At 44.3% G+C, this 26778-nt stretch overlaps 1 protein-coding gene across 1 annotated transcript in view; it reads left to right on the top strand.

The window, feature by feature from the left end:
* The first annotated feature begins 4446 nt into the window (after positions 1-4446).
* RSPO3 (R-spondin 3) overlaps positions 4447-26778 on the top strand; it is a 63093-nt gene continuing 40761 nt past the window's right edge. The window contains exon 1 of the mRNA XM_051613054.1: positions 4447-4730. Coding sequence (XP_051469014.1) covers positions 4634-4730 — 97 coding nt within the window. The 5' untranslated portion in view covers positions 4447-4633. The remainder of the gene's footprint in view (positions 4731-26778) is intronic.

Genomic DNA, 26778 nt, shown 5'->3' with positions numbered 1-26778 from the left:
TCTTGGACTGATGAAAGGTCAAGCTGACAGCAGCAGGCTTTGGACCTGGCCCAGGCTGAGGGATAGTCCAGATCAACATGCTAATTTAGGGCCTGATCCTGCAGACTTTGATTACACTGGGATTTTATTACAATGACAGAATTGCACAAGTCAGAGATGGGGAAAATCAATTAGGTCATCTTGTCTATTTGTTGCCAGTGTAGGATTGTTCTCTGATGCACATTTTGTTAATGTTCTGTCATTACAACTGTAAAATATCTGAAGACATTATTAAAGATACTGGGTCTTCAATAACCTGTTTATTTTTCTAAAAATACAGGTATTCTCATAGGTTAAACTTACTGGGAGTAAAACACTTCTCATCACTCACTTGTTTTTGGTTTATTTCCACTATGCAAGAAGAAGCTTCTGTTGGTGATACCATCAGCTTTTGAGAATGCTCATGGTGTTACAGAAGATCAGCCTCCTAAACAGCACACTACTAAAGCACAAATGGGTTATGTTAGGAAACACAGAGAAATGTCACAACTGTCAGATTTGGAAATATGGAAAAGAGTAGTAATACAGACACACACATACTTACATGTATATAGGGGAGTATGTGTGTGTGTAATTTGGGGTATTTCTTATAAATTTATGCCTCTCTGCATGCCTTGCCCACTTTGCGCCTGCTTCTTAGTTTGCACAGAAAAAAAAATCTGGGGCAAAGACCATCATGATTTGGATCCTGTGTAGTGCCAAGAATATTGTTGGTGTTTAAAAAATAGTAGATGTGTTGGATTGTGCAACCTTTACTCAGGCTGACTGCTCCAGTCCTCTAACCCTTCTGCCTTCAGCAGACATTATTGACCCAGGCCTGTGGGGATGCTACTGTGGATACTCCCTCAGTGGTGGAAGTTTGACCTATGTCATACACACCCTGAGCAGCTCCTGGAAAAGAAGGACATTGTATTAGATGCAGTATGCTTCATTTTCAAGTTATGTATCAGAAGTAATCCAAGGCCTTTATTTCTTTACCGTGTATCCCAAGTTGAAAAGGCAAATTAGTGACCCTTTTGTTCACTTACACAAACTATTTCCAGTCTAGAGAAGAATGACAAAGGGTTAGCATTCAGCTGTCCTGTTCACATGGCTAGTTTTTATATCTAGAGTGCCATTTTAAGAAAGCACAATATCAGCTGTTAATTGAATATTAACTTATTTTGGATATAATCTGAGAATCTTGACCCCATCTCCTTTGTTATCCCAATTTTTTAGCTATTCTGAAAATTGAAATGAACATTTTCTAGATATTAAAAGTTGCATAGAGAAACTGCTGGGCAAGAATTGCAATAGTGAAACCACCACATACTATTCTTCCCTGACGAGTTCCTTTAGAAAAAAAAAAAACAAAAACAAAAAACACCATCACCTAACTGATTTTACAGTCTCCTGCTGCTGGTTTTAATGTAGTTTGGTAAAACAGAGGACTCAGACATCTTTGACATTCCGGCAACAGTACAAATCATCAGCCATTCTCTCCCTTCCCACCCTCTTTAATAGCCCCCAAAATAGAGGCGCAGAAAACCACCCTGGGAGCTGCTTCTGATTCATCCATTTCAGTTGCAAGGAAATACTACATCCAGCTCCCTCCACCGTGTGCGCTGCTGCTGGCTCCTCACATCCCCAGGCCTGGCGAGAGGAGGCTTTTAGGAAGCAGGATCCCCCCCGATGCCGGCAGCCCACCGGCCGCAGGCCCGCACGCAGCTGTGCGGCCCCGCGCAGCCCGGCCCGGCCCACTGGCTCTGCCTCCCCAGGGCTGATGTCAGCCTGAACTTTGCCACCGATATCTCATCGGGATGAACGACATAAACAGAGAGTTGCACGCCAGAGTTTTGCTCTGGAACAAGCTCCTTCCACACATTTTAGCAATATAAATCTTCTCCTTTTATCGCAGAACAGCAGTAACTGTTTATGGGTTCATTTGGGTATTGTTGTTGGGTGGGTTTTTTCCCCCCTAAATGGAATTGGTTTGGGGGGGTAAGCTGTCTCTCCTGCACCCTCTCACCCTGCCTATTTTTGGATCCCAACTCGAGTCAAGGCACAGCTTTTGTTTTCTCCTGATCTATGCCTCTGCCTCCCTTGCACAGCAAACAGGCGACCACCCCCCCCCCCACCCCACCATTCATCACTGATGCATACCCTGTCTTTCTGCTAGGCCCTTGGTCAGCACACACCCCACAAGTCGGTTTTGCCAAGGCTCTTGGGCAACTAGCACAGCCCCCAGGACTATCTCCCAACACATCTGCCTTATGCATCCCCACTCTAGCAAGGACACGTGGAAGGGAAGAGGTTGGAGAGGCAGCGAGCAGAATTTCTCAGCCGTGCTTTTTCAGGGCAAGGAGAGGGAGTGTACTTCCCATTTGTTTAATGTTTTCCTTATGTTTCTTGTGGAGCGTTTATTTTTTGACATGCTTTCTCTGCCCACTGGTGCTAATGCTGCTTCAAGCGAGCTGGATGGCTGGCTGCAGGTTGGCTCACACGAGTGTCCCATCCTTTCACTGCAGCCTTATTTATCCCTGCCACTCGCCTGGCTTGCTCAGACTTTTCCACATGCACACTAGCACACAAGAAGTCTCAGTCTCCAACAAACAAAACACCGAGGCAAATGTGCTTTCTTCACGTCAGCGTAGCCCCTCGGCTTGTCTGCCGAATGACTTTTATTTTGTGCCTCTCTGGCAATCCCACCCCATCCGGCTCAAGTATCCTGGATTAGAAAGACTTTCCCCGGAGTCCTTTTCAAAGGGAGCCTCCCACAGACCTTTAAATCCCCCACATTTTATGGTACAGATATTTAACAGCTCTGAGAGGGGCAGAGGGGGGAGAGAACGAGGAGAATACTAGCGGAGAGAGTGGCCGCTCCTCATATTCCTGATGCGACCAACTCCTTTTTATCCGGCTTTCTCTCTCATCCCAGCGATAGCCACTGATAAGAAGCGAAGCAAGAAAGGCTTCAGTGAAGTCGCCGGTTTCCCCCTCAATCAGCCTCACCTCCCCCTCTCTAGCCGGCCCCTTACCCCCAAAAACAGAAACCCTTGCCGGAGAAAGGAAACGTGATACCCTTCTGTCAAACAGGCGGCCGTGCCTAGCCTGGGTGCAGCTGAGTTGTGCCTTTGCTGCGGGGGCTCTGCTGAGGGTCCCGCGGGCAGCGGGAGGCGACTGCGGGCACCCCCGGCGCTGCCGATTGGCCCGGTTCGGCCCAGTTAGGCCCGGCCGGGCTCTGGGTCCGGCCAGCGGCCCAGATCCGCGCCTTCTAGCCTGCCAGCCGGCCGTCGGGACCACCCCCGACCCCGACGGGACACACGGTTTGCTCTGCCCCGTCCCACCGGAGAAGCCAGCCCAGAAAGTGCCTGTCTCTTGGGGAAAAGGCAGCAAAGGAGAAAATCCCAATGAGGGGAAGAGGCCGAACAACCCCTCTGCCCCCTCCCTCCTCCCCAACTCCATTTTGAGGAGAGCTGCGGTAGGCAGATTCAGGCTAGGGGAGGGTGGCTGCTGCGCTGTGTCTCACTTAACGGGGAAGGGGCCGAGCACACCGTCCCGTTCCCCTGGCAAGTGGGGGGCTCCTCCCTGCTGAGGGGCCGGGGAGCTGGGGGCAGAGGAAGCTCCGTGGGGGCCCCGGGGAGGCCGGCGGCGGGTGGGAGGCGAAGATGGAAGCCCTCCAGGCGGGGGCTACTAGCGAGGCTGCTGAACCCCTCCGCCCGCCCCAGCGCTAGCCCCGGGCTCGCCCGTCCCCGCCGCCGGTGGAAGCGCAGCCGCGGGGCTGGCCCGGAGGGTCGTCCCCGCCTGGCCCCGCCGCTGGAGGATGCTCCGGCGCTGATGCCCCGAGATGCTTCGGCTGGGCGTGGGGAGCCTCCCCCCGCCGTGCTGGGGCGCTGGAGCTCGCCTCCTCCCGCCCCGCCCCGCCCCGGGGCCTCTCCCCCGGGGCCCCGCTCCGGAGCAGCTCCCGTATGAAGCTCGGGGGCTCCTGGTCAGCAGGCGGGAGAGCCGGCGGGGGGGGCCCTGCCCACCTGCGCCCGGCGGCTGGCGGTGCCCGCGGCGCAGAGCGCGGCTGCTCTGGAGCGGCGGCGGCGGGGCTGGGTCCTCCTCCTGCCCCCCCGCCGCTCCCGCCCTCGCACACTCACTCCTCTCCCACCGCCATCCATCCATCCGTGCTGTCGGCACCTCGCCCGCCCGGAGCATACACGGGCGCGCACAGCCGCACGCACCCCGGCACCCCCACAACATGCTGCCGGCCGCCGGCCCGGCATGGACCCCGGCGGAGGCTGCTCGGCTCTTCTCCGCTGCTGACTCCCCTCTGAGGTTTGCGGCAGGTAGCGGTTGGAAAGTGCAATAGAAAAAGCGGAGAGGGGAAGGGAAAGAAAGGAAGGAAAAAAAAAAAAAAAAAAAAAAAAAAGGGAAGGCAAAAAAAAAAAAAAAGGGAAGGCCAAAAAAAAAAGGCACAAGCCATCAACCCCGCCAAGCCCAGCTTTGGATCTCAGTGCAGGTATTTCTGCTGCTGTGTTCATCCCTTGCCGCGTAGCACTCCGGTTTATTTTTTTTTTAAAGGAAAGAGAAAAAGAACGAAAAGGAAAAGTCGAACTCTCAAAGGGTTACTATGCAATTGCGACTGATTTCTTGGTTTTTTATCACTTTGAACTTTATGGAATACATTGGCAGCCAGCACGCCTCCAGGGTACGGCGACAGGGAAGAAGTAAGTGCGAAGAGATTTATACTTTGCTAACTTCTGCTTCCTCTCGTTGTGCTGTTCACCTGTCCGGGGGGCGGGGGGGTTGTGCCCCCGGTGCTTTCGCGAGTGCGCCAGGAAGCAAGTCCCGCACCCGCGGCGCGGCCGAGCGGACTTGCAAGCACTTTCATTGAGTTGGAAGGATGAAGGATGATCCTTCTCTTTCTGCTCTTCTCTCTCACCTCACTGGGATAAGGAGAGCTGTCTCCGGGAACACCTACGTCTGCTCCTTTGTATCTTAACATCTGGTAAAGGGGAACGTCCTTTCTTAGCTCTTTCCACTTCCTGAAGAGAACGCGCGGTGACACGACAGGTAACTTTGCTGTTATGCCCTAGGCACCTTTCCCCATCTCGGTCATCATTTAACGACCGGGGGGAGGACGGAAAGAGAAGCCCCCACCCCAAGAGCCAGCAGTATAGGTTATCCCTGCAGGTTAAGCCTGGCGCCCGGCGATGCGGAGTGGGGGGCTGGGGGGTTTCGGCACCGTTTCCACCTTCCCCTTGCCACCAGTCAACTCGGTGGCTCCGTCCGGGAAGCCCCTGGGGTCGTCCATCGGCACGGCTCCGAGGCTGTGACCTCTGATACATTATGGAGATTTTTTTTGTTGTCGCTTTTGGTTTTTGGTTGTGTTGTGGTTTGTTTTTTTTAATCCCATGGGATGAAGTGAGTTTGTCTCTACTGACTTAGCCAGCGCCTGACCGATGCCCCCTGGGTCTAGGGCGCTGGCGGGAAGGCCGGGGGTGAAGGGCCAGTAGCCAGGGATACTGGCAAAAGCTCCTTGGGCTCTGCAGTCCGGAGAAGCCGATGTGGGAAGCGAGAGGCCAGGCGAGTTCCCCGGCGTCGGGGAGAGAGAGCATCGCGGCGGCAGCGTGCGGCCCCGGGGGAAGGCGCTGTCCAGACCCCGGCCGGGCGGGCACTGCCTCCGCCGTGGGGCTCGGCCCGGCCGCTGGCACCCGGTGGCTCAACACCCGGCTCCGCCGTGACCCCCCGGCAAAGCCGCCGAGCAGAGACCCGCAGGGAGGGTCGCAAGGAGTCGCCGACGGCAACGGGGGACGCGGCAGCGGGGGGACCGGGACGTGCCTCCGGTCCCGCCTCGCCACCCCGCACGCATCGGACCTGTTGCCGTTTCTGAGGACGGGAGGCATTTTCTGCTCACCTACAGCGGAGGGGCTGCTCATGCCTGTCCTCTCTCCCTGACAGCTGCAGATACCGAGTAACTCATAAAATACGGCAGCCCGCATTTTAATCAGCAAGAATTAACTGAGTTACTTCCTCAGGGAGGGGACGGGGGAGTTACTATTATTTCAGTTGTTGGGTTTTTGGTTTATTTTGCTCGGCGCTCGCTCCCTTCTCCTCCTTGGCACAACCAGCCCTTGAAAGCCTCCTTTGTATGGTTTGCCTCCTGCACACAAGGTTTGATTCACCTAAAGTGCCCCTAAAGCGGAGCCGAGGACTAGAGAGACCGGAGCTCCAGCCCTCCCATCCCCGCGGCCGCGCAGCGAGGGAGCACTAAGGGCTAAGTAAAACATGTCAGGGCATCCGATTTATTATCTTTGGCAAGGGAGGGCTCCGCAGCCTCCATCACTTCCCACCCACTCCTTTAACCCCTGGCAGCCGCGGACCCACAAGCTGCGGCTGCCCACTCCCGGAGGGAGGTGGGGGAGAACTGCACACCGACTAGCCATGTGGAGGGGTTCAGCCCCGGGTCAGGGGCAAGCAGAGTAGGGGGGCAGAACCCCGCCGTGGGGCGAGGGTCGTGGAGAGGGCCCCCCTCAGCCAGTCCTTGCTCCAATACCTGGCGAGCGCATCGGCGGGCCACAGCCGGGCCGGCGGCGACCTCTGCTGTCCTCTGCCGCGGCGGGCACTCGCGGCGGCAGGTGCTAGGTTCCTCTCGGCTTCGCTAGCCTCGGCACGGCCGCTGTCCCCCTCCTGGGGCCGCCTTTTTGGCAGGGGAAGCCAAATCTGGGCGCAGGGCAGCCGCGGTTTCCGTGTCCGTGTGGCGTGCTCTCCTCGGGCTGGCGCCGTCTTACCTGGGTCAGTCTTAGACCCTCTCTGTACGACAGCGTAATGTTCGGGAAATAGAGGTGGAAGTGTTGACTGTAAATAGTTATCTGGTTGGTACAACTTTTGGAGAAGGTCCTGAGTACTCGCTCGAAGTTTTCTAGCTAAAATACAAGAGTTAAATTAAACTCACAGCAGAACAAGTGGCCGAAAAATCACAGCTAGGAAGAGCTGGGGTGGAAACCTGGCTCATTATTTAGGCAGAGAAGAAAAATAATGGTCAGAACACCTCACCTGGACACATACATACATTGTTTGTTGGCTGAAGTCTCCAAAGTGGCCTGACTGCTTGTAAAACATGCTTTGGTATAAGAAATGGTTATTTGGTGTGAACCAAAAATGTAGAGCATGAGGGTTTATGAAATTTATTATGAAAGAGTTTACAGTCACTGCACTGATCATTTTGGCTTTGAAAATCTATTAGTCACTATTTGAGTACTGGAACTTGAAAAAAATGATAGTGTGCAAATAAAGAAGACACCAGTTGAATTTATTGCATGGGAGACTTTCTCTGGATTTCTGTTTCTTTTGCCCAGTCTCCTTTCAGCATTAACCCTAAACCCATTACTAAGGATGTGTTTTCAAATTTCCGTTTACCCTATGTATTTTTAAGTACAGTGCAAACCACTTGCTGTCAAGTAGTCGATGAGCTATTGTTACTTCATTTTGTTTAATATCCAGATCCTCCATTCTAGATATTATATTGTAGACTACCACCTTTTAAGGAATAACAATGCCTGAATTGACTAATTCCGAATACGCTGGGCCAGACCCTCAAGTAGTATAAATTTAAGTTTCTTTTTTAATTTACTCCATCAGAAGGACCTGGTCCTGAAGCATTACTTATTTTGTATCTATTGCTAGAGTAATCTCTACTAGAAGAAAAGGCTGGTCTGCAATCCTTTCACTCCTCAAACTCTTGCTGAGTTTCTAGTTTGTGCATCCTAAATTTCTGTCTCATCATCAGTAGTAAATGTGTAGTTGGTTGTACAGAGGCAAAACTCCCCCAAAGTTTACCACAGGGTACAGAGAATCGGATCCATAATTGAACGTGGCAGATAAGATCAATAAAAGTTCAAAAGCAAACAAAGAAAATTGTTTTTATTCTGATGAGAGCAACAAAGATTAACAAATCAAGTTGCTCGTTCAGGTCCTACAAGAGAGACGAATACGCAGCCAAGAATAGATTAGCACACCAATAAACAAGAAGTTCAATCTATCTGCCTGTGATTACTTTTTGCTTAGAAAAAAAGTAGGATTAAGTCAATAGTTCCAAACTATTTTGGCTCTGTAGGCCACCACCAACCCTCAAAACTTAGTACAGAGAGTTGTGCACCTTTCTCATCAACTTTTTCACTGACGGAAATGAAGTATTGTTTTCTATGGGTCTGTGAATGACCAGTAGACCATCTGCCTCGACCCTGTGGACTACCAGTGAGCCACAGACTAAATTTGTAAATCTTTAGGATAAGCAAAGTGGTAGAAAATCCTGCATTTGTAATACAGTTCCTAAATCTGGGAGTAAAACTATCAGTATGACTTGGTGGATGTAGAGCTATCATTGATGTACATTATTGGTAGCCCATCAGTATCTGTTGTTGGCAGTTGTCTCCTGCCTTTTGCTGTAGTGGCACATTCAGGATATCCAGCATTAGTTCTTTCGGTCGCTCCTTCGGTCTCTCCTCTGTTGGCTCCTCTGTTGACACAGCATCTGCTTCTGGTCATGGTCACGAGTGGAGGGCTCCACCCTGCAAACACTCTGCCTCTCTGGCTTGGTTTGCATGCAACTACTTACAAATTCAAAATTAAGCAGATGCGTAACAGCCCGATTGAAAACATAGCTATCTAAAATAAAACAAAACAGGAGACAACTGACAAAACACAGACGGGTAAAATAACTCGGGGTTTTTTTATACCCTCCTGGAGGGTGTAATTTACATGGAAGTAAAATGTCAACAAGAAAAGAGGAATTATATTATTAGTTAAAATAATACTGCATTTTGGAGGCAATTTTTTAATAGTTCACCATCAGTATATATATTACCCATGTCTACATGTATGTTCAGGGTAATATATGCAGACAGTAATGCTGCATGTTCTATACATAACATAGGTTTTGCTACATTTTTTAATATATTATTATTATTATTTAATAATTTAATATCTGAGCGCAGTAATTTAAAGCAGAAGTTTGCCATCCAGTAAGCTGAATCTCCTTGGGTGGAATTAAATAATTCAGAGTTCATTCTTCTTTAGACTATTTGTATCCTGGGGGTAATTTTTTTTTTCTGTGATGTTTTCATATTAGTATTTTCAGAGTAAATACTTTGCTGGTGACAAGTGCATCTTTTTTTTTTTTTCTTTTTTTTTTTTTCAGTGAAGCTATATTTCTTGTTTTTGGATGAGATCCTGTTTGTTTCGAAATAGACTGTAAAATTCCTATTGCAGTCATTAGAAACAAAAGCAGACGGAGAACGGTTTCATCGTGTTTTCAGACACCGCGAACACACTTCGTTGTAGCAGTATCTTAAATAATTAAATATTAGAAAATCACTACTCATTGCTGAAAGCATTAGAAGTATTACAGGGATAACCTGCTTGTGTTGTTTTTTTTTTCTATAACTCTATGTGCATGTAGAGCTGTGCTTGAAGTATAACAGCTGCATGTGAAACGAAACGTGTTATTATCCCAAGAGACAAAAAGGACGCTACAGACCAGCTCCCATTTCATACCTGACATCTGAAAGGGTGATGATTTCAAATTGAGTTTCTTTCAGCTGTTGAAGACACTTCAACACGTAAAACCCACGTTAGACTGTAAATACACATATCACCATGACTTCTCAAAACCATTGGTGTAGGATGTTTTTATATATATATATGTATATATAAAGTCCTATTTCTCTTTGCAGGCAGAGTAAAATATTATTTATGAGATGGGTTTAGAGCTTGAACCTGTCTCCTTTGCTTTCAGCTGAGAAAGTCCTACGGACTTCACTGGAGCTGAAGAGGGCTCTTTTTCTGCAGGACTTCGGGAAACATTTTGAGTTTTGGATTATTTCCTATGCTAGAGTACTCATTAAATTGCATGATCCAAGTATGTATGACCCCTATATAGGAAAAAACAATGCTCTGTACTTTTCAAAATTATGATATATAGCCTTCTTGGTAGGCAAACTTTTTCTTAAACATATGAAAGGAACAGCTATTTTATACTTTCACCTATTGAGCCAACTGAAGTCAATAAAGATAACTCTGAGATTAATTTCTTCTTTGAAGCCTTGTTTTTAGTGTATCAGACTTCTGCAAATCCCTGGTCTTCTGCTGCTTCTTGCTGTAAATTTTTTACTGAAGATAATGGAAGTTACGCTTGATAAAATCTGAGCTAGGACTTACAAATCAGACTTTCTCATTGTCTCTGGCTTAGCGTGCTCATTTTGCTTTCTGATTATTAAACCTAGTGCACTGGTTTGACCACAGCTGTGTATCACTAGCATTAATAAGCTGCCTATCATTTCATATTCATTTATAGGCAGTGACTACTAGGAAAACTAATCTGTTAAAACTATGGAGGTTCTTAAGAACTCTTTTTTCCCCAACAGTAATTTGTCCCTTTTGCTCTTGAAATTAAATTAAACGTTGTGAAAGCCTGGTGGAGGAGATATAAAAGCTAATAAAAAATATTTTTGTCTCATTTCTAATTTTGAAGTCTGAGCTACTCAAAATCACTTTGCCAATTTTTTACCAAAATAATTCAGAACAAAGCAATCTTATTAGATGACAAAAGGCAGCTGAAACCACGTATGTTTTTATACAAGACTGTCTGTCTGCTATTACCACAAACAATGCCACAGATAAAAATATTCAGAGAATATTTATTGATGCAAAACATGTTATGGCTCTAAAAAAAAAAGCTTCTGGAGATGGCAGAATGATTACTTATTGGAACCTTTGTCATAGTAAAATCCAACAGATTTTGTTAACAGATACTTTAACCCTATTTTTGTTGTTAGCAGTGAGCAGTACAATGAGCAACACTGCTTAATTTAGGAATGATTGTGCTATGGTTATGTGATAGCTGACTAATAAACATTTTTGTGTGTTTCAATTTCTAGATTATGAGCAATAGACTGTGCATTTTAAAATGTTAGTGTTACTTACTTGTGTATTCAAAAATAGCACCCACTGAAGCAAAGCAGCCACAAAAGTGGCTCCAGTGCTGCTAGGCAAGAACTCGGCCATGGGAAGATGGAGCTGAAATGGGAGAGTAATTAGGGGGAAGAACATAAAGGAATGCATATAGTGATACTTTAAATGAAAGTAAAACCCTGAATCACAGGTCTGCACTGAGTTCTGGTGGTGCTCTGTTATAGGCTTTATACTTTCAAGCTTCTTATTGTGTGTCAGTTTTATGTCCTGACGTGCTTGATGCTTAAACTTGAAAAGTTCTAGATGGGATTTCAGATGTTTGATGTTTCCTGCAGTGTAAAGCAGATTTTGGAGCACTGTAAAACAAAACAGGAGCTCATTGATGGGTGTTGGAATAGCAGCGATGTGTGATTCCTGTGGCTGCTTCTAAGTGTGAGGGCAGACACAGCAAGGCTCTGATCCAAGAACAGGACTTGAGTTCCTAAGGTGTGTCTGGGGCAGGACTTAAACACCTGAGTCCCTCATTTCAAAGCCCTAAAGCCCTGTTTAATTGTCACCTCATCCTTGACACATGGGCATTTCTCAGATTTTTTTTGTTTCTTGTATGAGACTGGAGCTTCCTGACAATGAGAGTCCACCTAGCATTGGATACTTGTGAGCTCAGGTCCCTTCTGCAGAGATGTTGGGATTTTCTCTTAAAGAAATCCTGGGTAAAGAAGGCAATAAAAAAATGAAAATAACAGTGCAAAAGTCTTCCACAGGAACCACAGGCAACAGCTTACTGACACTGGAATATATTCACACGTCCACACCTGCTCTCCTATTCATGCCCCACCCCCCAGCTCTTTCCTCTTCTGTGCTAACTAAAATGGATGCAACCAAAAGACCTGAGATTACATGCAAATCCAGGTGATAAAAATGTCAGTTTATTAGAGCAGATCAACACTAGTTAGAGCCAAGCTGGATAGAAGAATTAATTTACCTTAGATTTTCAACTTCTGGCCAAGTGTTTAAGGGTGTAGTTAAGCATAGTAAGGCTGTTGCTCACTTCTTAGCATGTTTCAAAAGAAAAGAGTGAAGCCTCCTTTGTGTTGTTACAGAATACATTGGTTTGCAGGGCTGTGTAGCAGTGCAAGGGCACCTAAACCCCTTGGACAAGCAGGATCTGAGATAGTGTCTGGCCTCAGCATTTCCCCATGACTAGGCTGAGAACCCAGTGTTCAGCACACTGGTATTTGTCAGTTCCTTTTGAAGGCACCCAACACTTAGCTCAGAGCTGTCAACAGTACTTTGATGGAGGTGTCCATGGAGGGAATTGCTACACAAAGCAAGGATGCTCAGAATAGATAAAGCCTCTTATTGAGCATCACTTCAGCCACCCCACTCCTCCAAATAACTCACCAGGTGTGCAGCTTCTCTGATGGTAGTGTTCTGGCGGGAAGCTACACAAAGGTAGGGTTTGAACCCTTTTTTCCTCATCTTCCCCTCAAAGTGAGGTTCTGTTTCAAGGGGAAGGAAGAGGAGAAGTGAACCAGAAATGTAGGAGCAACCAGCTGGTGCAATAAGATTTCCATTGCGTTTCTCAACTAATGTACAAACATCCACATGAACCAGAGCTTTCAAAACGTGACACTTTAATATGTTTACAAAGTTTATGTATGTTATCAGCACATGTAATACTCCCAATAGGATTTATTACAGGTTTCTTTAGCAACAACATTTTTTATTTGTAACAGCTCAACTGGTCAGAGAGAGGAAAACAGCCAGTTTCTTTAGAGCATGCCTCCCACACACACTTGCCCTGTGTTACTGCATTGCTTATTCATGATGATTGCAAACACCAGCATCGGCAAGTGTTTCATAACCTTGTTTCCTTTTCCTAGAATGCTCATAATTGACTTTGCTGTTTTCTATGCCACTGAGTAAGGAGTCGCTGGTTTGATTTTACTTTATTTTACACTGCTGAGTGAAGAATTACCCCTCCAATATAGAACCAAGTGGGAAAAAAGGATATTTATTTAACATGGGAGTCAGAAGATGTTATGTGTATGTATTTAGCAAATACACAGAGGTGGTTGAAGATTCCAGAAAGTTTTCATATAACACAGAACTGAAAATAATCAATGACAATCAGACCTTCTTGCGCTGGGCACGATGGCCACAGATATCAAAACCTAATAGACGAGATCATGAAGGCAGGATGGGTAAATAAATGACATAATGTGGTATTTTGAGAAAAGAACATCTTCTGTTTTGTGGTCCAAAATGAAGCCACACATTAGTTATTCAGTGTTTACGTTTTATGACGAGTTGAGCAATTAACAAGTTTCAGAGTTGAGGGTGTATTAAATGCAAAAGTAGATTTTTGTATAAGAGTGTAGAATTTATAACTTGTGCTATGTCCTTAGTCATCAGGTGTTTTTAAGCCCAAGGCCCTGGCTTTAGAAATGAAACAAGTTAAATGTGTTATTTAAGCTACCCATTACGGGGAAGGTTCAGTGGTGTAAGAATTCATCAGTAGGATTCAGTTATGAGTGAATGTCAGCAAGAAGACAGCCCCATGGCTCCTTAGGTCATATATTATTTCCTAAGAAAAGACCCAAGTTATTTTGAGGATCAGGTAAATATAAATACAAGTTCCCCTGGACAGATCATGGACAAAAATATTTCCCTTTCTCTGTTGGCATAATTTATTTCTGCTAACAACCTGTAAAATAAGCATGATTTGATAATGCTTATTCTCTTACACGACTGGGTACCATGTTCTTTCATCTGAATAATTCACTGAGCTACTAAACAAGCTTTATATCCCTAGCTTCTTTCAAAGATATGTCTTAAAACAAGTAAGCTGTACTAACCCTAGAAATACTGTAACAAGTGGTGACATATTTTATGGCTGTGTGGTCACTTAGAGGTCAAAGTGAACTCGATCACTCCATGAATATGAAAATTATGGAGGAGGTTTCAAACAGGTTTTCTTTTACATTTTTTCTTGGTACTGTGGCTGGATACTTTGATGAACATAAGTCTTCCCAAGCTTTACGGAGGTTAGAAGCACTGGATGGGGAGTGACAATAGTGGGGAGTCTCATTCCTATTTTCCAGGATCTGGCTGGCCACAAAGGAAACTGTAAACTGTACCCTTTCAAGATGAGGACAGGCTACTATTGTCCTCTTTCTGCAATCACTTAATTTCCCAAGTACCCAGTGAGTTAATTTCTTAGTATAAGTTAATCTATTCTTCAATATAAATCACTTTGGAGTTCAGCTAAAACAGATTATTCGAAAGAGTAGTCTGTTCTTGCACTTCTGTGCTTCACTGATTATGTAAAAAAGGAGTATTCTAACCATACATACCACTAAAAGACCACCAATCATTATGAAAGTCTATCCATAATCCTTTCTGAACCCTTGCATAGCTTGTTGAAAAATAGGTTATTCAATTATGGAACTTATTGGTTGAGCCTTCCACCCTGATTCCCTGGCTGACTGTGGTTACTGCTACGAGCACCAAACAGGACCTGTGTTTTTCACCTGGGAGTATGCAGAGACCTTGGACACTTCTTGTCCAAAAAAGATCAGCCACAGAAATGGCAGTACTGCACATGAGAGAGCTTAGTTAGAAGAAGAACCCTCCATCTCATACCCTCTGACACCTACATAAGCCTTCTCTGGCTTATGTACTTCATCCCTTGGAACCCCCTAAGCCTACAGCTGTAGTCTTAGAGCTGGAAAAACTCCTTTACACAGCCTATGCCCACGATCTGCTTAAATAGATCTTTTTGACCATAAACACATATAACAATTGACAAAGGTGTTAGAAACCCATATGGTCACCAAAACTGCAAGGTGGTGCTTACAACTGTTCACAAACTATCGACAAAATTCAGTTTTAATGGAAAACATATTCAAACATTATACAGCATACATGTAGTCATCTCTCCCTGCTCCCTTACACATTCATATCTATATCTGTATATTTACACTCACATACATGCAACTTCACATGGACATAAGCAAGAATTAAAGGTCTTGACATGTTCTTAAAGTATTTTCACTTTGGAATTGCCTTCAAATATAGGTAAAAAGATCCCTGTAAACCCAGAGAGAAGTGTTATTTCAAGCCACACAAAGCTCTTTGGTTTGTTTGAAAACTTGATATCTTCTCTCACTGTTCTTACAGCCTGTTTGGTCACAGAAAACAAAACTGTTAGTTTTACATAGGCTAAACCAAACAAAAACAAAAACAAAAAGACAACAACAAAATAAAGTTGCACAGGAGGCTTAATAGAGAAACCTCTTCTCTTTCTGTAGAGCATGGTATGCTTAAAACTATACCAGAAAGTATACAGACCCTTCCCTTTTTGGTTGTGTATGAGTGAAACCTTTCTGGCTTTTCATATGATGTGTACCACTGGGCTGGAAATTTTATTCAGCCAATGAGGAGGAAAACAATGCTCCTTAGGTTGGGCTCTGGGAAGGGGAAATCGGTGGTGCTAGAGAAGAAGAGTTGTTCCTTGCCTCAGTGACAGCCCAGCAGCACTACAGCTGATGTTCCTGGGGGGATGTCCAAGTGTGCAGGTGTATGTCAGTACATGCATTGTGCTTGTGCTGAGGGAACAGCAGGGAGTGCTAATATTCCTCCCTCATATCAGAGAACAGAAATGTCACAATCACAATGCACATGTCAGACTAACATGAGGTTTTCAATTAGAGCATCTCCATTGCTTTTAATTGGAGTTGGTTTAGGCAGAATAAACATCTCATAAAGGTTAAGGAATTGATTTTGCTTCTAGTTACAACTTGTGGCAGTAAGCAAATAAATTACAGAGCTCTGCCAGCATAAAATTTGCATGTGCTCAGAATCCAGCCTAAATGTTTATCTAGGCTATAAGAAAACATTCTAGTTGGTGGGAGATTTTTGTTCTCACTCATCAAGAATAGGAGCCGCAATGCAGTCTGCCCTCCTCTTTCTGAGGTGCTGGTAAAGGGCGAGAGAATATTCTGTCATTAGTTAGATTACAGCTGCAATTTGCCACTTTAAGTGTGGGAGGAATACTTTTACTGCTTTCCCCATACTGTACTTACTCACCCTGCCCAGCACTGTGTGCTCATGAGCTTTATCCTGCTTTGTCATCTGTCCAGTTGCAGTTGTCAAGCTTCCCTCTTCCCTCTCCTTCTACATGTTTTGAACTCGGGCACTGGTTCTCAAAGTAGTGACTGAAGTAATTCACAGAGTAAGAACATACACCAAACCAGACTAGCTAAATAAGTAATCACAGGGTTAGATCCAAAGTGCTGCATTTTCTGAAGAGGCATGTGGTAGAGGAGCTCTAGATCAGCACCATTAGCCTGCCTGATTTAATACAGACATGGTCTATGTCCTTCACACTATACATGATACTTCCTGGTCCAGCCCAAGCCCATTTGAAACAAGAATTAGCAGGTGAGTGTAATCAGTGCATACACACCAGAATTAGTGTGCCACAGTGTAGGGTATATGATAAAGTATAAAACCCAAGTTTCTAAGATAATTTTCTGAAATGTTCCTATCTGTTCCTATCACTCTATCAGTTCCTGTTCTACCTTAGTGTCACCCCAAAGGAACACTCCCTTAGTGTTCATTCCCTCTCCTTCATTACCCTATTTGCACCTGTAAGGAACTTTACTCCTTAGCATAGTTTTCCCGTTTAATGCCAAGTCATAAGTCACTGCAACTAATGCTTCTGAGCCCAAGGTTTTGGACAAAAATGGCAGAAAGAGAATGGACACGTCTGAGCTGTGGTGTGAAGAGTTAATGACAGCAGTGGCTTTCTTGGTAAGAGAAATGAAGCAGTGAACATCTTTGCTTTGCAAAGAGAGATTGTAAAAATAAGCTATGAATCTTTGTATCTACAAAAAGATGTGAATTCTTGGAGCATTTGTCAGACATGGCCTCATAGAAGTAAGGAAGGAGCTGGAGAAGTCTGCATACTGTAATTGAGTACATAGCCCTAAGGTCTATCAAATACAAGAACATGAAGGGTGGAGTTTGGAAAGTGGTGAACTATTCTGAACGTGTTGGTTGACATCAAACTTGACTACAGCTGTTTAACCTAGCACAGGTACCAAAATATTCACCCAGTTTGTCTACTGCTTTCCAAGCAGCAGTGCAGGACCCTTCAGCGACCAGTGGAAAAAGTTCACTGTTTGCAAAAATATGAGGGAAGGGGGAGGAAAGTCCCCTCCATAATACTTTGCATTTCCCTGCAACTTGGTCAGGGAGTGCCATGATTACAAGGGCAGCTGGCCTCAGTTTAGTACAACTTACAAAATCCTCCTCCTCAGCTGCAGAGTGACATGATGTTGCAGAAGAGACAGGCAGCAGAGCTCGTCAGCCCAACTGCAACGTGCAGCACTGCTTGCTGCACTCTATAAGCAATTCCCAGCTTTTGTAATGACTGATGGTCCTAACTTTGCTTATGCCAAGTCCTTTCTCCGACACATTTAACTCCTCAAAGCTCTGCACATCTCTATTCTCTCTTGTGACAGCAGTTGAATAACGTCTACAGATGGAAATAACTACTCCTCCTCTTGGCTTGCTGTGGAACCATAACCCCCTCCCCCAGTATTTTCAGTCTAAGTGGATTTACAGAGTTAGTCTGACAGTTTCTGAAACAGAAAACCTCTGGTTAAGAGCAGAGCCCAAACACTGCTCTCTCTATAGGCAGGCCAGTGCTTCTTGCTTCTCTTTAAGATGGACTCCATCTGATGACGAGGGGATGGAGGAGATACCACACCCCATCCAGCCACAGGCCTCTTGCTGAGACAGCTATCATGACTGCCAGTTCTTCTTGAAGGTTTTACAATGTGTACAGTTTCAAACAAACATCAGATGAAAGCAATTTTGAGTCTAAACCAGACACAGCCAGGTTTGCATGGGTGATTTATTGGTGAAAGTCATCAGCTCCTATTACCTGTTTCTTGAACCATCCAGTTCTTTGGCTTCCAGCCATCTCTAGGACCTGATTCTGTTCCTGTTGAGGTTAATGGGAGGTTTTGTCACTGATTTCAATAGGAGGCCTTTAACTTTCCAACTTTCTTTCTATAGAGGCTTGAAGTGCTTCCAGGTTTCCATCATAGTCTGCGGTTCTCCTCTTTAAGTCAATTGGACATTAATGGATTGCCTGGGCCCACACCTTTGGATATAAGAAAGCTTTAAGTCTGATTCATCTCTCTCTCACACACCAGCTTTCTACCTCAGTGGAGTCCCTTCTGATTTATACTGGCAGGAGAGGGAGGTCCAATGTTACTTATGCCTGGGTCACTGCCAGGAGAACGCAGAGAGAATTCAAGTCACTTGTTATCCCCTTCCCTGCACCTCTCAATCGCAGCATATACGTAAGTATATATATGTGGATATATTAGAATCATCTGGACTCTTTTAAGTTATTCACCATTGAAACCAACTTCAAATTCAAGTTTTAAAGTTGAAATAACAAAGAAGGAAAAGAGAGCCAGAAGGGAGCCAGCTGCAAGGGTACTCACAATTTTCATCAGTCACAATTTTTCATCAGTGGGACACTCCTAATAACATATTTTACTACTTTGTAGTGAACTTTCTTTGCTTCTGCTATAAATATATTCCCTATGCTGTAAATGAATAGCTTGCAAGCTCAGTAAAGTTAATACAGAAGAATAAATCTTAACTACCTAATGTCAGGTCAGAAATATAAATCTTATCTAATATGCCAGGTCAGAAGGAAAGAATACTTTTAGCTGAAAATAGAAAATACTTTCCAGTGCAGAGTAGGAACTTATTTTTCTCTTTAAAAAAATATGCTGTCCCTAGTAAGATGAGGTGAACAGTCTCCTTTTAGAATCTCCAAAAAGAAAAATAAACACATAGAGCAGAGTTAATTTATAAAATGCTCCAAAGTTTATCTTGGCAGAACAGTTTTAGGCTGTGAGATTTCTCTCCCTCTCACACATGCATTCATACACATACATATTCACACACAAACATACACACATGCACATCTCAAAATTAGGACAGGCCCTTGCAATAGCAAAGACCACGGAAAAATTCTGTATCTGGATAAATTCACAGATGCTTATTCAGGCAAAGCTCTCATTTTCAAATCAAATTAAATTATTCCAAAGCAAGACAACAGTTCTTCAAGCCTTTTTGTGTAAGTACAGACCTGCTGTGTCACAGTGGGAGACGGTGAGCCACACAAGTGCCTCCTGTTCCCGTCCCCCTCCTATGTGCTGGCACTTCTGCCAGTTGTAAGGCAGCAATTGCAGCTGCTGTCCCCTTCTCCTGCCTGCCTGGGGCTCCACCAGCCAGCTGCTGCTGGCACACAGGTCCTTCCCTGGAGCCACAGGCTTCCACTGCTGCTCATCTTGTTGTTCCTCCTTTGCACCTTTTTCATACGTTTTGCACATCAGAGCCAAGACTTCTGAGGCTGTGGACGTGAAGCCCACCAAAGGCTTTTTGAGTTCTTTCTAGCCCATATGCCAGCAATCAGCCTGTGCCAGGGCGCCACAACAATGGGGAAATATTGCAGGCTCCAGATCCAACAGCCAAGTAAGTCCGCAAATGCAGGGCACAATGTAAACAACAGCAAACAGCACTGTGTCCTGCACTGGCACCCCCAAACAGTTTGGAGTTCCTCCCCCTCTTACAGCAGCCACTGGCCTTTCAGGCAGTTTATTTACTTCAGTCTGCAAAGCAAACAGACACTTCCCTCAAGGATGACAAGAATAGAGTCAGTTTTATTAAGCTGAAATATAACTTGAGGCTCGTGGATGCAGAGTTGTCTGGACCATCCCTTCTCAGTGTCACAGCACAGACCCTGACTTACTAAAAGGCAGTGATGAGGAGACTTTTTTTTTTTTTTTTACTCCTCTCCTCTCCTCTCCTCTCCTCTCCTCTCCTCTCCTCTCCTCTCCTCTCCTCTCCTCTCCTCTCCTCTCCTCTCCTCTCCTCTCCTCTCCTCTCCTCCTCCTCCTTGCTTTCCTGTGGTTGGGAAGTTGCCAGTAATTTCCAGCGTTTGGTCTGACAACTGTTCTACTGTAAATATTTAGAATACTCCATTAGAGATTAAACAAAGTGTAAGTAACTGCTCCTAAGTGATAGCTCTTACTAATGTTCACAGCAATAGGAGCTTTACAAACGTGGATGAAAAGTCCTGCCTCTAGTCCGCTTGTAGAAAAGGGCAAGGGCAAGATAGAAGGCAGCAGCCAGAACACAGTGTAATTTGAGCATCAGTGTGTTATCATTATAAACAATCAGTGCAAAGACAGCATTCTGTAATGTGTGCACCATGCTTGCAAATCTTCTAGACAGCAATGGGTACAGTGAGCTACCCTGAACAATGTATTTTAAATTATCTGCATTGGGCTGCAAAAGGAGTCCTGGTTTGGACTTGTCTGTGTTTCTCTGGTCTGCCTCAAAAATTAAAAACAAACAAACAATTAACAACAACCAAACAAATAAACACCCCAAAACCCCAAGTTTCCTTCATACCAAAATATATCAAGAAAAAGCTTCATTGTGTTGTCCTGTGTCACGGGGGAAAATACAAGAACAGTTCTGCTGGAATTTAGAATTTGTTTTCTAAAATTATCCTGACTACACAGTGTCTTAAATGTTGTCTGTGCAGTGTGATGTTAGTAGCAGCAGAGGGATGTACTCTTAACAGTGTTCTTGGGCTGTCGAAGACACACTTTAGAAGTACTCCTGACAGAAGTCACTGTGCAGTGGACTCAATTTTGAGACTAGAAAAGGCTGCATTTACAACAAACCAAGATGAATGAAGATATATAAGTGCATCTACACACTAGCCAATTTCTTTGTTAAAAAACACACTATATTCTAGGATCACAGTGAATAGCAGGAATACATCTATGCATGTGCATACCACAGCAGAATTTTCCGTCCCAATAAAGGTTGTAGATACTGATTTTTTTCATTATAATGAAAGGCTTATTGTCAGTTTGCAGTGAGCAGAGTGTGATAGTGCCAATACAGAAGGGGTAAAAAACTGATCCCAAGACTTGGCTTCAGTGTCCACCTTGCAGTGGTTGGGTCCTGCAGACAAGAAGGCCTGAAGCTTATCCAGGTCACTTGTGATGCTTTCCTAAGGCGGTTATGTCTGGTAGTCAGAAATAATGCATGTAAGGCATAATTTCTAATTTTTTAAGCTGGCAGTTCCTTTCTACTTCCTTTTCCTCTACCTTAAAGAAAATAACTAGTTTCTAGAAATGTTCTGTGTTGTTCATTCTTTCATTTTAGTTTCATAACAACATCTGACTTTCCAGTCTTACAGTCGCTGTTTTCTGCATGTGATTTTATACCTTTACTGAAGAAGTTAATAAAAGCCAGCTGGGAGAGTTGGGTGTGAGCTGCTGAGTAGGAACATGCTGAACTGTTGAGTAATCCCATCACTGATCAGTTTGGTGCTGAAGGTATCCCAGAGAAAGGGAAGGGGAAAATACAGTGCTTGCAATCTCCTGAAGCTGACTTTGACAAGTTAAAGGGAGGTGGCAAAAAAGTTCTTTACAGCCTCCTTACTAGTTCAGATGTTGGGCTGGCATCAAAAGTGCAGGAGAGGGTAACGTCTGCTGTCACCCATTCCTGAGCATGGGATGGGTTCTAGGTGCAGGCAGTGATGTGCCTGACTCCAATGGGTGCTGTGCATTTTTTGAGCTGCTGCTGAGGCAGGCCCATCTTCGACATTTGGCTGAAGCCAGTAGCTGTTTGCCAGAGAGTGACTGCTACAGGCTGGGTCTGGCCTTCCACCACACATTTTTCATGTCCAAAAGCAAGAGACAGAAAGCCATACAGCTTTCTTTAGGCCTTGGTCTTGATGAACTTGGGTATAGGCTTCCAGGTGCCAGCACTCTTCCCCTGCTAGAGCCAGTAGACAGAAGGAGGAGAGAGTGAGGGAGCCGTCCTGAGCTTCTTGGTAGTGGCAAGGATGATGAATGTCAGGTAGGATGTAAGGCAAATTATCTTCTTCTGTACCTCCATCAGTGCACATATAGGAGCTTCAGGAAGTCAAGCAGAAGAAATGCTCATGCTCTGGAAAAGCTAGAGAAGACAAACTAGATGGCCTCTTCAAGGGAGAGGAACATCAGTAAGGAGTGTTTCTAAGCTAGTGGTCTTGGACAGTTGAGAGCAACTGTAGTGCTGCACCAAACTCCCCTTTGTGACTGTATTTGCCTTAAAACAATATATAGAAGCAAGAATGTACCTTTCAAAACCTGAATAAATATCAGTTCATTTTTCTTATTAATCATCTTGACAGGTTTGCAAGAGGACATTGCCATAATTTTTCAAAATGTGAAAAGGAGGTGGATAAGTTCCTTTCTAAGACCAGCCAACTGCAATGATCTCATTTTAAGACACAGATTGCTTACTTGCAAATCTTGCTGAATTGTGGATGGTCAGACCTCTTATGTACCTTAAAAACCAATTTTTCCACAGGACAATATGGCAGGGCTCTGTTGATTTTTACAGGAAAGTGACATTCGACCCAAAAAAATAATTTTACTATCTCCCTTGACTGCAGGCATTGAAAGCATAAACACCAACAACTGAGCTAGTCATTGGACATAACATGGTACTTCACAGGCCATCTCCTCCTTAGGCAGAGGTATATGATAGTTCAGATGGACTAAGAACTGTAATTGTCTGCTTGCCTCCAATGACTACAAAGTCTGGTGTCTCCAAGCCCAGAGAATCTCCCCCTCTCTCTCTATAGAACAGTTAAACCCAACAGACAAGGGTAGATGCATGAGGAGCCTGGACAGCTGGATCAGTCATAGATGTCCAAATCATCAGTGCTTACAACCAGCAGAGATTAATGGGTCCCTAAGTACAGGCACCTTAATTTTTAAAATTAGGTAAAAAACTTTCAGAGGTGCTAAAATGTAATTAAAAGGGAAAGAACCTCCAGAGCTCTTAATCCATGTAATCCATGCTCTGGAGCCATGCTTCAATGTCCAAGGTTAGCAGATATTTTAAATAGAAATCATTTCAGGGGGATTTCTGAGGTATCATTTCCCCTCAAGTTTGTGATGCTGTGGGCCATTCCCACTTATCTTACAATGTAATGACCCTGATGGAGACAATTGCTTCCCAATATTTGCTATTCCATTTCTGTGGGGTAAGTTACAGCCATGTGCAATTTGAGTGTGAAACTGCTGGTTGAGAACAGAAGCACTTGCCAGCCCCTTAGCTCAGATGGGGATGCACACCCTGGGGTCAACAAGAGGTAGAAACTAGCCCTACACTTCCAGAGCAGGAGCCACAGCGCAGTGAAAGACAAGTGTAAAAAGAGAGGCTGTAATAAAGGTAATTTTTCTTCTTTTGCTCACTGCCATGCTGGCTGACAAAATATGCTGTTTCAGGTAATGCTGTCTTCAAGTTCTATGTAAGACTGCACCTTAAACATTCCTTCCAGATGCTAGCTTGAAGAAACTAAGTGGAATGTATGCTGTAGTTCAGAAAAGACAGGAACAGTGAATAACTTGTTATTCTTTCTGCTCTTTGAAAGGAGAGAAGTATCATTTAACTCATTTTTTTCCATGAAACAACATTCCATATTTTACAACCTTTAAAAAATACTAATTTACTTGTGCATTCTTAATTTTCTCTCATTTAAAGAATAAACAGAGGAAAAGAACATAGAGTTGAAGCATTTTAGATATGTTTAGTTTTTAAAAACTGGAAGGGTACTGTTAATTTTATTTTGTTTTGCCAATAGTTTTATATGAATGTTGAACTGTGTTAGACAAGTGGATAGGACAAAGCAAGAGAAAACTACACAAAATCAGAAGGATACTTTCTTGAGATTCTCCCCTTCTCTATCCTGCACAAATATATTGTGGTAAAATCAACAAGTCTCCTACCATCTGTTTGCTTACACTGATGTCTCATCCAGCAGATATGCTACATTGAAACCTTATGAGACATAAAAATCTGATTTTGTTTGTAAGGCAACAATGTGGAGTTTGTTTTAAGAAAACTGAAGTTTATTTTATTTCTGAAAACTCCCGTGAAGCAAGTAGTTCTTGAGTCACAAAGAAAATATTGCATCATCACCATATATTAAAAAGATGATATTTTTATTTGCATTTATTCACAATTATTTCAATCTCTCTTTTTTTATGTCATGAGAATCAGATTGATGAGCATAACAGAACTCACTGTGAGTAAGAAAACAATGATATTGCTGATGCTATCTTAAGGCAAAATGCTAACAAACAGCTGGCTTGCCAGCACGTAGAGCTCCCAGCCAGGGATGCGGCCATGACGAATGTCTGAAGGTGCCCAGCAAAAACTGTAGGACCCACTCAATGGATCTTTTCTCAGGCACAATAATTTATGGTTAAACAACAGCACACTTTTAGAAGACCTCTTATTTGAAGCACACATGTAACTGAGATTGTACTGCCTCCCCTGAGACTGTTGTAATTATTAACTACCAGAGCTTTCTGAAAGAGAATCATAGAATAGGATCAGAGAATCATAGAATATAATCATAGAATGGTTTGAGTTGGAAAACACCTTAGAGATCCAACCCCGCTGCATGAGCAGGGACACCTCCCTCTAGACTAGGTTGCTCAGAGCCCCATCCAACCTGGCCTTGAACACTTCCAGGGAGGGGACAACCAGTTCTAGTGTGTCACCACCCTCACACTACAGAATTTCTTCCTAATATCTAACCTAAATCTACCCTCTTCCAGATTATAAAACCATTACCCTTTATCCTATCACTATTCACTCTTGTCAAAAGTCCCTCCCCAGCTTTCCTGTAGCCCCTTCAGGTGCTGGAAGGCCACCATAAGGTCACCCAGGAGCTTTCTCTTCTCCAGGCTGAACAACCCCAGCTCTCTCAGCCTGTCCTCATAGGAGAGGTGCTCCAGCCATTTTATCATCTTTCTGGCCCTCCTCTGGACTCATTCCAAAAGTTCCTTGTCTTTTCTGTGTTTGGAGCTCCATAACTTGACACAGAACTCCAGGTGGGGTCTCACAAAAGCAGAATAGAGGGGGATAATCACCTCCCTTGACCTGCTGGCTATGGTTCCTTTGATGTAGCCTGGGACACAATTGGCTTTCTGGGCTGCAAGTGCACATTGCTGGCTCATGTTGAGCCTCTCATCAACCATCACCCCCAATACCTTTTCCTTAGGGCCGTTCTCAATGCATTCTCCACCCAACCTGCAATTGTGCTTGGGATTGCCCTGACCCATGTGCAGGACTTTGCACTTGGCTTTGTTGAACTTCATGAGGTTGGCATGGGCACACCTCTCAAGCCTGTCAAAGTCCCTTAGGATGGCTTCCCTTCCCTCCAGGATGTTGACTGCACCATGGGATAATGCGGTTGAGACTCACTGATGATAATTTCCAACCAGTGGTCCATTGTACATTTACCTCCCATAGCAGATAGCTTTACAGTATCAGACATTTTACAGGGAATGAGTAATTACAGACTGACAGTTTTCCACCTAGAGAAAGAGGTGCTTGTTTAGAGTGTGCCTTGGGAAAAACTGGTTTTGAAGAAAATGCTGTACTGAGCTAGGTGCAGTTTTTACTCTGCTTCTTTGTATCTAGGAAAAGGCATGACTGAGGCTTTAATGTGTCTGATCTCAGCACTGTTCTATGCCAGTGTAACTCTTGGTGTTAAATCTTCATGGAGCTGTTCTTTGCTTATAAAGTCATAACAGAAGAATTGGTGCAGGGTCTACCATGGTGCTGTTGCTATGTTGTGACCAAGCAACTGTGTTCCTGGTGGAAGTGAAGACCATGAAGAAGTCCCAGTGCCACCTTCTCTCATGGCTCAGCTCCACTTGCCACCAGCAGTTCTCAGGTATTATGTAGCAGCAAGACACTTCAAAGCTTAAGGACCTTCAGAGGAAGAAAACAGCAGTGAGATGATGCCCTGACCCTTCTGAATCCTTACTGCTAAACTATTTCTTCAGCATTGGCATTGGCATGGCTGCACCTCCTCCTTGCAACATAAAGTGGAATAAAGCCTATAGCAATAAGGCTGGGTTTGCTGGTAAGAGATGCTATTTCAGCCCTAGAGGTCCCTCAAATGTGAGATCAGACTGGTTATAACAGCTATCAAGTGCATTCCCTCTCTCCTCCAAATGTGTTGCTAAAAAGCTGCTGCAGTCACCTAAGAGTAAGTTGATACAACACCTAAAGCATTGACTTACAACACGGAGCTGCGTCTTACTTGATTGCTACAAAGTGCCTTGAGGACCTCGGGGTGAAAGGTCCTACAGAACTGCACATGTGTTCGGATTCTTACTGCTGCTGCTGTTATTTGTTTACATTGTGTTTTGGGGGTTCTTTACAGATGGCTGAAATCACAGTTTGGTCTGTGATATTTATATTTATTGTCTTTCTCACAAATCAGTGAAAAACAGTGTAATAATTTTCCCTGATCATTTGGCCTCCTTTTCACCTGGCTTCCCTTTGAACACCTCTTCCTAATTTTCTGCAAGAACACCTTTGTTGTACTGGCTTTTTTCCATATGAAGTGTTACATATGATGTTGGTATGGAAAGTATTACACAGTAAACAGCAGATTTAAGCTGAAAAAGATACTTGAGATTAATGAATGGGCTGTGAGTCTCTCCTTTGATAGGAAACCAGTTTGATTCTTACAGAAATTAAAGCAATCTGTTTTCCTTCCTATCAGGATATAGTTTAGTAGCCCCTTATAAAGTTATTCAATAATCTCAAAGCTGAAAATCTCTATATTAAAAAAGCAATGAAATTAGCATCTGTGTTGGGTCTCCTGCA

The sequence above is a fragment of the Apus apus genome, chromosome 3 (genome assembly GCF_020740795.1).
Source record: "Apus apus isolate bApuApu2 chromosome 3, bApuApu2.pri.cur, whole genome shotgun sequence".
In the NCBI taxonomy this organism is placed as follows: Eukaryota; Metazoa; Chordata; class Aves; order Apodiformes; family Apodidae; genus Apus; species Apus apus.
Note: the sequence above shows the minus strand (reverse complement) of the source record. Positions and strands in the feature narration are given on the sequence as shown.